This window comes from Penicillium paradoxum (genome assembly GCF_028828445.1).
Source record: "Penicillium paradoxum strain IBT 22861 chromosome Unknown utg000002l_segment0_segment0, whole genome shotgun sequence".
Taxonomy (NCBI): Eukaryota; Fungi; Ascomycota; class Eurotiomycetes; order Eurotiales; family Aspergillaceae; genus Penicillium; species Penicillium paradoxum.
In genome coordinates, this window is record NW_026643180.1 from 3,805,633 (window position 1) to 3,816,184 (window position 10,552).

Consider the following 10,552-nt stretch of genomic DNA (forward strand, 5'->3'; position numbering starts at 1 on the left):
TGGAGACAAAAGATGTACCCATGACATCACCGTGATGTCCACCCCGCATGCAAGACCCGACGTCATAAGCAAATAGGACCAGGATTTTGTTATCACTGCGAATCAAATACCTTCTTCCCACGATACCAAGTCTGGCAAACTCTCGCCTCAAGCAATTTCTCCGGCGTCCACTGCATATCAACAACCAAGAAATCTGCATATAACCCCTTTTGCAGAGACCCGGTCCAAGAGTCCGCAGACCGTGCATAAGCCGCACCCGTCGTAGCAGCAGTAGCCGCTTCCACCAAACTCAGCCTAAAATCGGGATTAACAGTATCCTCGGTCTCGGCCTGAATAGCCGAGCGCCTCGTGGTAGCATTATACAGGTTCGCGAGAGGAAAGTGCGGAGCAGTAGGAGCGTCGGTGCCAATAGCAATAGGAGCACCGCCGTCCAAAAATTCCTTGTAGGCGAAAGCTCGCTTACAGCGCTCCGGGCCAACAAGACTGGGCCACGCCTTGAAAAGAATAGGATCTGAATGCACAGGCTGGATCGAGGCAGTGATCCCTAGTTGGCCGAGACGCTGGGCGTCTTCTGAGGTTGTCAGCTCGAGGTGTTCGATTCTGTGTCTCCGGCCTGGCGTGCCGACTCTTGATAGTACGTTGATGGCTTGGTGGACTGCTTTATCGCCGATTGCGTGGATTGCGCACTGGAGGCCTGCGGAATCGGCACGTTGGACGACTTCCTGTAGCATATCTTCTGGCCAGATTGGCTCGACTGGATCGGATTTGCCAGTGTATGCTTGCAGGAGAGCGGCAGTGCAACCGTCGACAACGCCATCGCAAATGAGCTTGATTCCGAGGATACAGAAGTCTGGTTGGTCGTACTGGTGGTATAACTCGATTGCGCGATCCACGTATGTGAAATTGGCCTCTTGGTCTTCGGAGAAAGGGACGAGCCAGTGTGCGCCGATATGGAATGGGATGTGATGGTCGCGACGGTAGAGATTCAATATCTCCCAGGTGCCTTCATCCATGGCCATATCTACTAGTCCGGTATATCCGGCGGCAGTGTACGTGCGAACTGCAGTATCCAATGCATTCAGCTTGTCTTCCATGGAGGTAATGCTTTCCATGTAAGGCAATGCGAAGTTCATAACAGCAGATTCGTCAAGTAGGCCTGAAGCTCTCCCATTTTCGTCACGATGGATTTTTCCACCGGGCAGGTCGGGAGCGTTATGGACTTTCATCTCATCGAGGGCAGCTGAGCTGCACCACATTGAGTGGAGGTCGAAGGCGTCGACAAAAATGGGACGTGGGTCGATATCATCTAGCATGCTTGCTAGTGCGACTCCATTGGTAGACGATTGGATCCAGCCCCGGCATAAGATGCGAGGGATGGTGGGGTTGGCCTTAGCGTAGGACTTGATAGTTTCGCGGATTTCCTCGAGGGAGGTGCAGGCGATGAGGTTGGCCTTGCGTAAAGAATGCCCATAGTGTAGAATGTGTACATGGGCGTCGATGAAGCCTGGGATGACAATGCGGTCTTTCAGGTCAATGACAGTTGCATCGTCTGGCATTCTTATCTCATCGAGAGACCCGACGTGAGAGATTCTGTCATTCTGTATGATCATGCCTTGCGCAAACTCGTTGCCATCATTTGGGGAGGATTGCGAGGGCACAAAGATGCGTCCATTTTTGAATATTAACGTCATGGTTCCTTGCTTGACTTTCCAATGTGGGATGCGCGGATGGGAGGTGATTGCGGATGTATATATTGCTCCCCTGCGGAGTAGTTGAGATGTTCTTTCACTCTTAACCCTTCCAATCTTGACTTCTTCATATCTTTCTCTGTAAAGACATTGGAAAAGAATGTGGATTGAACCGGCCAGTTTTGCTCCACTCCTCTTCCAGCCTAATATAGCGAAGTAGCATGGTGCGGGGTTGAGACATGATGAATCCGGCGAATGAATGCTAACAGCAACATAGGTCACTTGTGTCCAACATCTTCCATCAACCAGCCAAGTGGCCGAGCAGTAACTCAGCCATCACATCTTCCTTGGTCTAGTGGTGATGATTTCCGCTTGTCATTAACACCGATAAGCGCGGGAGACCGGGGTTCGATTCCCCGAGGGAGAGATTTCTTTTTGCTTCCTTGCAATATTACAGTTGTTTTTTTTTTTTTTTTTGGCAAATACTATGTTGATCATTGTTTACTGATCAGGCATGCGTTCGATGTCCCCGTGCTGTCTGAAGTAAAATGGTGCGTCAACACCTGCAGAGAGAATGACTTGTGAATGCGCAGCGAAAAAGAAAACATGACAATGTGAAGATATCAAAGTGGGGCTGTTGTTACCCTGAAACGAGAGAATATCTTGACAGTATTGGTAATTTATGTATATGAGGGAGGGTTCTGCAACACTTGCAAGAGATTCAGTACAGGAATTTCTATCACTCGCACTGGGGTCTCTAGGGCTGAGTATCTGTTTGATTGCTCCGAGATTGTGCACTTTTTTATGCATGAATATGCCAACTCCACTCCGCTCGAAGTATCTCTGATGGCCGTCAAACTATGAACGTGGTTGGCCAGATCGTGTTAACCAAAGCAAACGTGTTTTCTCCAAACGGCACAAAGAACAAGGCCTCGATAATACAGAAGCGCCTCTCACAGCCCGATGGAGACTTCAAAGTGATATTTTAGCCGAGAGCCGTCACATTTTGCTACTACCGAGTAACCTGCATGTAAGTACAGAGTGCTTGCTTCCGATTTATGCTTGTTGGAACGATGAAAACACAGCCAACGAGAGTCTCCGTGATGCTATTTCAGGCATATGAGCTCTCATTCCAAAGAGTCAGCGGGTGGTAATTTGACCATATTTATGAACAGAAGATATCGTCAAATCTGGACAGTTCATGGCTATTACGAAAGCCGAGCACAAATACACGTACCCACAAGGACTGAATAAGCCAAAGCAATCAATGCCTGCTTTGTGTGTCTACTGCGGACCGCAATCGGGGCAACAGAAGTTTGCAATATAATGTTTGCCCGATTCGCTGTTAGTAACCTCCCACCGCATCTGTCGCCGATCCTTTACCTAATGTAAATGATGCCGCCCATCTATACTCCGTAGATGAAAGGAGTACGACACTCTTAAGACTTCGTGTTCATGCCTTCCTACATATGCTGATGAGCAGATTGCTTTGTGGGCACTGCATATAACCCTGTTTGTAGGTGTATACGACGTTGTATCCCAAAATCATGCCTCATTGCATCATCCCTCGGATCGCACCGACAGCCCCACGCACAAGACCAGGTGGATATAGGGACTACTTTCCAACCACCAGTCATAAACTGCCCAGAAGAAGGCAGCAGCGATTATTTTTTCGCAAATGAACGCTCTCGCCCCCAGAATATGATGTCATCTGAAAGATGAAGGGCCGCCGAGCCCAATGATCAAGATCTATGTAAAGAAGGCGTGCGTAATGCAGTCTTGGGACTTGGCAAACGGATAGAACTCCGAGTTTGTAATCGACAGCAACGTTCGACTGCAGAAAACATCCGAGATGTAATTATATCCGGAGGACAAAGGAGAAAAAAAAGACACGACTTTCGTTTCTGGGAGCCTTGCCCTAGGATCACCGTTAATTTGGCCGAAGCAGCGCGTGGGACCTGAACAGTCCCGATCGCTAGTGTATCGGGGCCAAGGTTCGCATGACGAAAGATCGTGGGGGCCCTTTCGCGATTCGATCGACAGCTTTGGGGGCGATACGACAGCTATTGGCCCTGGACAGTGGACCGGGGACAAAGTGAGTGGCATCGTTTGGGCCGCGCAGCCCGAGAGCCTCACGGCCTTGCGACATTTTACTTGGTTTTATTATCTTTTATTCTTTTTCTTTGACCAATGCACCTGGCGTATTTAAGAGTAGCGCCCCCAGATATTATTCGTTTCTCATCTTCTTCTTTGTCTGCAATACCCCGGATACATCCATACCCACCTCTCTACATCTAATCATCTCCATCTGATATCTCAGATCTATCCACCATCAAAATGCAGTACAAGTCTCTCGCCACTCTCCTCTTTGCCAGCATGGCACTGGCTGCACCAGCCGACAAGGATAATCTAGCCGAGGACCTGAACACCGAGTACGAATTCCCTCCCTCCATTATCGCGGTTATCGCAACAGGCGTCCCAACCTCATTCTGGGCCGAAGTCACGAACACCGCCGACTTCCTCTCTCAGGTTGAGCAAGGCATCGTTTCCGATAACTGGCCGACCTGGTACAGCAGTTTCCCCGACAGTGTGAAGGAGTATGTCACCACCGCCGTTGAGGACTACTATCCTTCCTGGGCATCGTCCATCTCAGACGAGATGACCAGCTCTGGTATGAGTGACAGCATTAGCCCCACTACTGCCGAGGCTACTCCCACTGGAAGCTCAAGCTGGGGCATGTCAAGTTCTGGAGCCTCATCTACCAGCGAATCTTCTTCTACTATGACGGATTCTTCTTCCTCTGCTTCTGCCTCTGATTCTGCCTCCACCTCTGCTACCGGGTCTGATGCTGCTTCGTCTTCAGCTTCCGCTTCAGAGTCTGGCGCTGCCAGCTCCTCTACTGTTGATGCTGGTGCTGCCCCTACTGGTGTTGCTATGAGTCTCGCTGGTGCTGTGGGTGTGCTGGGTCTTGCCCTCGCTCTGTGAGGATCTTGAGCCTTACTAGTTATGTAATTTGGGGCAATCGCGATGGATTTATGATTTGTATTTTTGTATTTAATCGCTCTATAATGACATGTCGTTCATGTGTTTAAGTAATTACTGAGCCCCGATCGTCAGATGCATTTAATCATGTCAATATGAACGAGTTAGATTGACTTTGTTAGTCTCAAAGTAGAGTTATATTCCACTATGTATGTATACCGACCTTCATGTTAAGAACTTGTCAGAGTCTACTGAGAGAGACGTCGAGATGCATCATGAAGATGGTTGATTGAAGTAGAAGACTAGCTGAGCTATGGAAGGAGGGAGAGATCTAACAGAACTGTACCTAAATCTCCCCAGCTTGAGCCTTCACGGTAAGCCTATCTCAGCGGCCAGAGCCGTCCCCGGCTTTCGTCTGGCATCAGCCGCCAAGCCTACAGCCTGTACGGAGTTCATATTCCGTGTGCCGTTTGATACTATAAAAACAGCGCTCCGTTGCCAAGCGATAGAGAGGTAGATTTTGATTCAGGCTGCAGTTACGGTGTGCTACCATCAGAACCTTGGCCCTTGGCCCTTGATGCAGTGGAAGGGGATATAATCGAGTTCTCATCTCGTAGGAAAGAAACGAGGCTGGTATTCAGGGACTTAAATCTGGGCTGCATCCCCAGATATTGTACAGATTAGATTATTATGCAATCTTCCAAATCTCAATACTAAAATCTTCATGTTATACCTGTCACGACTCATCATCAGATCAAAAAGTGGGACCGTCTCCCTTTCATGCTACAAAACCACCATGTTAAATCAACACACCATTGTGAGCGAGGCTAGAGGGAAGGGCGAGTCTTACTACGAAGGAAGCATATACATGAGACCAATCTCCACCACACGTCATAAGAAGTTAAGTAGTTCTGAGGCCTTAGACAAGAACGGCCAGAACGACAGAATTCAATATAGGTAGGAGCCTTTGATGCGGCACACTCATCTTAGAACTCTAAACTCCATAGCATTTGATACACTTGTAAGCGTGTTGAGGTAATGGCATATAAATTTGTTTCCCTTCACTTGAAATGCCACGAATCGCACAGGAAAAAATAGCATCTTCCGACAAAGACTTCAATCTTCCTTGTTCACAAACACCTCTGAGGTCTTAAATGGGCTTGGGTCTCTCTCTTCTCCCTTGGACAGGCCTTTGTCACTGTATCCGTCATTCGCCTTCAATGGTATAGCCGATACACTGTATTCTCGAAATTCGAGGAACCCGGTGGCCTAAACGCAAAGATCTTCAGCTAAGGACTGGCCGATGAGGAGAGAATGGAGTGAGTGAGGCTGAGAAATCTCGTACCCGAGATTTGACTTTTCGAGCAGGCTTCTTGAATGCAGCTGGCTCAAAGTCACCAGATTTCATATCGTTCAAGTTGAACCTTTGGAGGACACCAGTCTGGGTACGAGCAACGCCAAACTCCGCTGCGTACAGTTGCTCTTGTTTCTCCCAAGGCGTGCCTGCTTGAATTAGGGCCTTGATAAAAGATGGGCCTTCAGAGATCTCTCGCGCGGAGTATATCGGCTGTCGAACTTTGCGAGAGGAGGTTTTGGGCTCAGTACCAGCGATAGCGATACGGGAATTGGCGCCATGGTTCTTTGTTGGGGATTGGGTCCGAGAAATAAAGCTTTCCTCGCTGGTGATTGGACTTTTGCTGTTAGAACTGCCTGTCTCGGTTGGAGACCCAGCACGGACATCCACGCTTGCCTCACTGCTCTCACCAATGTGAGTTGATATATTAAAACCAGTCAAACTGTATTTCGGTTGGTAAGAACTGCTGGCGAACGGAAAATCTATTTCACAGGCAAAATCCTCCTCGTGGGAAGTCGGGCGACCAGGTTGGGTGCCCAGGTGGATAGGAAATAGTATCCCAGCTCGAATCTTCTGAGGAGCATACGAGGCTCCGTGATGAAAAGCTAGAGTCTGATCTGAAACATCGGACCCAGTTGAGGGATCAGTCAGGTCCGATACAAAGTCATCAGATAAGTCTGTGTCGGCTGCGTTGTATTAGTACTATAGTAGTCGCCGTGAAGAGATCGCAGACCCACAATGCAGGACAATATTTTGAGCCTCGATGTTTTGTTCTTTGATAGGTTCGGGAGTTTCATCTATCCTCTGTGGTTCGGATGAAGAAGACTGCATCATGCGCTGAGGATAGCCAAGTGAAATGAAGTGGTAATTTTCCGCAGAGATGGCGACCACCTTCCCCTGGATGTGGCACTTATAGAAGCCGTGATCCTGGTGCCAAGTCATGGGGTTGGAAAGTAAATCAGTCCAACTTATCGGGGCTGACGAGGGCGGAGGCAGGGGGAGGTGAGCCTGGAAAGCTCCACAACCAGGGATCCTCTCTCTTTGGGATTCAACTGGATATTTGGAGGTTCAAGGTCGATCAAACAGTGAGGGGGGGCCGCCGAAGAATTTGACAAGTGCCGTTTCAACATCGCTGCCAGAGCCTAGTGTCGGAGACTCATTTCCTTCGATAATAGCCTTGGGTGATTGGACTCGGTCATTGTCTTCATGTTGAGTTTCGTCGACATCAACATCGTCTTTTGCCATCGCGGATGCAGAAACGAGACCAAGAGCGCGCTGTGTGATCGGGGATCACTGCGTTCGTGTAAAAGTTGAAAACACAAAAGGTGATACTGATGTGATAGAAGAAGGTTTAGGGGAGACATGAGAGTTGAAGGGACACCGTTGGGAGCCGTGCCTTCCACTTTCAGAGAAACAAGAACTTCCCAATTGGGAAAGAACTCACACTACCTACATGTAGTGGACATATATGTGTCTGACTACAAAAATGATGCTGAAAGAGGAATGATCTGTAATTGCAATCATATCTAGCCCTTGGCTAAGTGAGAGATATCAAAGTACAAATCGAGAGCAAACCAAACAATGGAGACAAGATGTGACAAACGATCAGCTTGCCATAATGCCTCGTTCACACTCAAGACAGCTATTTTTCTACCTATTGTCTTCATTTATGAAACCAATGATCTAAAGCAAAATCCAGTCGGAGTGCATATGGTGGAGCGTGACGCACTTCGAGTGTCGGCTGTCCCAAAGAAGGCAATGGGCCGCATAAGGGCTGATGTTTGATCATATATGCCACTATCCCCACACCGTTAAAGGTCAAAGAGATGAAGCTTGATGGGCTTCATCTGACCGGTTGAGCCACTGTGGTTGATAGGTACCTATATTAGATGGAATAAGACACTTCCCGTTTAGAAAAGACGAGATCTTTGAAACCCGCGAAAATTCAAATGATAATGATAAGTTGTTAAATGGAAAGACGGTCCTTTTGACCGGTAAAGACACAGCCTGGCGCAACCCCTCAATAAATGCAAATGAAATCCCTATATCTTGATTCATCCATTCACCAGCCACGATGCTGTCCCTTTCTGCTCAAATTTCCTCCCAATGCTGATCCCCTCGCATAGATCCATATGCTCATCAACTCATCAGATCCCGGCTCTGTCGAGCAAAGCGTCCGTTTCGACACCAGCAAGATTAATTCGACTAAGAATAGTTATTAGTAACCGTTCTGTAGGCAGTATTGAGCAGGGATAAGAGTACAATCTACTTTTGCTGTCTGGACTCTCGCAGAATCTTCATTAGCGACCATGTGCCTTTGATCCCGAATCTCTTGAACAGAGCACCCGCAGACCTAGGAACTCCGAACCTATGGTGGTACTCTGTTTCGACTTCGGCAGCGGTGGATCCTTTACTGATCAGAGACTTCACAAATGCGGGCCCTTCGTTTTCCTCAACTTGAGAGTACTTTCCGACTGGCTGTCGCCTCTGCTCAGAGTCAGAGCGGTTTGTAGGCGAAACTTCTTGGCTGCTCCTTTGGTGCTGAGCTGACCCCGGGGATCCAGTGCTGTCGGCGTATTCTTCAGTAAAACCCGACAAGCTGGGTGTCTTGTTTTCTTCTATTCTCCAGGGAATGTCGGATCCAAATGACTCAGTGTCGATGTCACTATTTAAGCGTAGATCTTGGTTAGGGGCCGGGACACTGGGCAAGGGCATCGGAGGCCTTGATTCAGGTAGCCCTGCATTGTCATAGGACGCCCGATCGGCGATTGGAAGAGAAGTCTCGTATCTAGCCTTTTTGGCTTTGTCGCTTCCCGCGTCTGATGTCTCCCGGGGGAAGCAGAGTCATCGCGAAGGCGTTTTTGACCGCTAGCGGTAGAAAGCGCAGCATTGGTGTCAAAGCCCCGGCTCACGACCACAGGGTTGTTGATGGTGGCAGTGGGCTCGCTCCAAGCCCTCTCATTATTGCCATTTTGTGCGCACGCTGAGCTGTTGTCGGCTCGCAAGCGGCGGTTTTCAACCGAACCATCACCATCCTTCTTGCTGTTCTCCAAGCCATTCTCGAAAGCCTTGGAGATCTCCCATCGAGACAATTCCGTTGCATTTCGCTTTGCATCTCGCTTTGCATCCTCTGGCAGATCATCATCACCGCCACTTTGCGAATCGGAGATAGACTTGCTTGAATGATGTGAGATCCTTGATCGATCCGAACTTCTGTCCAGCGTTTGTGGAGACCGAAATTTTGGTCGTACCGCAATTGTGGGTACTAGTCCTATCTTCTGTCTAATAGGATTCGACCTGGGAGCACTTCCGGTGGACGATTTACTCAGATGCCGAATACTGTCACGTACTGTGGTGGCAACTGTTCCGACAACACATTAGCTTTAACGATATCAAAGAGCAGGAGTGGACGAGCCTACATTTCACAAGGGTATTGTGTGTTTCATGTAGATATTCCCCGAGCTTATAGCGAATCCGCTCCTCCTTCTGCTCGTCGGACAAGTTTTGCAGCGGCTGCACTCGAGGCTCCGTGACACCAGTGATAAGTTGAATGTAATTCGCCTTGGTGATCTCGATAAGCTTTCCCCGAACACGACACCGGTACATGCCATTTGCCCGGAGCTGGAAGTCACGGGGACTCAGCAACTCCCGAAGGACATCACTCCATTCGATGGGTGTTTGTATATTCTTTTCGACCATGCGTGGGCGCGGTTCGCCGAACATTAAAACCGCTGTTCGTTCCATCTCGGCTTGGAGGATAGAGTCCCAGAATGTGGGAACCAAAGGGCGTCCCCTGGCAATGATGTCGGCGTACGAGGTGAACTTCCGATAAGTTTCGTCAAGGTCTTTCTGTATTGCGGGATATGGACTGAGCTGTGTGTCGAATTGGAGAGAACGGGTGTTTGAGACAATCGCTGGGCGAGGTCTGGACCCCGGAGCCCGGGGTAAGAAACGACGATCGTTCATGGTGTAGGTAGTAAAGGCCTCTCTGGAAACACGAAAAACCGTTGGTTTCGAGTCTGATTTATTGAAACGTCTTTAGGCGCGACCTCGTCGGGAATTGAAGTGGGCGGGTGGATGCAGAGCTGGGAGGATCAAGACATTCCGTTTGCTTGAATCAAAGCCCTACGGCGTCATGAGGTTGTCGCGTTTGCTCTCACTTCCACGTAGACAGTCCCCAGCGGAAGGACCAAACGCGTTCAAGCAAATGAGAGCACTGTAACAGGTTACACGAAATACATACCTAGGCAGGTATCTACTCTGTTCCATTCAATTTGTTTTCAGTATATATGCTCCTATACGCTCCTCTACACGGCTGCTTTAGCTTTAAGTTGGCAGTTTCTATTGTAGATGAAACAAAACGCAACATCCCAACTACCCACTGGGATCATCATTTTTAACTTCCGCCTCGTCAGGCTCTTCATCCTCCTCAGTATCGTAATCTGGATCATCATGGAGTATTCGCTCCCAGGTGACATTCGAAGCTGTCTTCCACTCCACCTCCTGGAAGTTACATGGCCAGCCATGC

General features: G+C 48.8%; 4 protein-coding genes across 4 annotated transcripts; 1 reads left to right on the top strand and 3 right to left on the bottom strand.

Annotated features, from left to right (window-relative positions):
* Nucleotides 1-92: 92 nt before the first annotated feature.
* Nucleotides 93-1,691, bottom strand: N7457_001364 (amidohydrolase; the record flags this gene model as incomplete). Its single annotated transcript, XM_057172410.1, has 1 exon — nucleotides 93-1,691. One exon carries the CDS (start codon nucleotides 1,689-1,691, stop codon nucleotides 93-95), a length of 1,599 nt encoding a protein of 532 aa, XP_057036313.1.
* Nucleotides 1,692-4,025: 2,334 nt separating this feature from the next.
* Nucleotides 4,026-4,673, top strand: N7457_001365 (uncharacterized protein; the record flags this gene model as incomplete). The annotated part of the gene is made up of 2 exons (XM_057172411.1): nucleotides 4,026-4,359; nucleotides 4,552-4,673. 2 exons carry the CDS (start codon nucleotides 4,026-4,028, stop codon nucleotides 4,671-4,673), a joined length of 456 nt encoding a protein of 151 aa, XP_057036314.1.
* Nucleotides 4,674-5,955: 1,282 nt separating this feature from the next.
* On the bottom strand, nucleotides 5,956-6,966 carry N7457_001366 (uncharacterized protein; the record flags this gene model as incomplete). The annotated part of the gene is made up of 2 exons (XM_057172412.1): nucleotides 5,956-6,710; nucleotides 6,762-6,966. The coding sequence occupies 2 exons, from the start codon at nucleotides 6,964-6,966 to the stop codon at nucleotides 5,956-5,958; spliced, it is 960 nt and encodes a 319-aa protein (XP_057036315.1).
* A 1,727-nt stretch (nucleotides 6,967-8,693) lies between these two features.
* On the bottom strand, nucleotides 8,694-9,990 carry N7457_001367 (uncharacterized protein; the record flags this gene model as incomplete). Its single annotated transcript, XM_057172413.1, has 2 exons — nucleotides 8,694-9,385; nucleotides 9,444-9,990. The coding sequence occupies 2 exons, from the start codon at nucleotides 9,988-9,990 to the stop codon at nucleotides 8,694-8,696; spliced, it is 1,239 nt and encodes a 412-aa protein (XP_057036316.1).
* Between the last annotated feature and the right edge of the window lie 562 nt (nucleotides 9,991-10,552).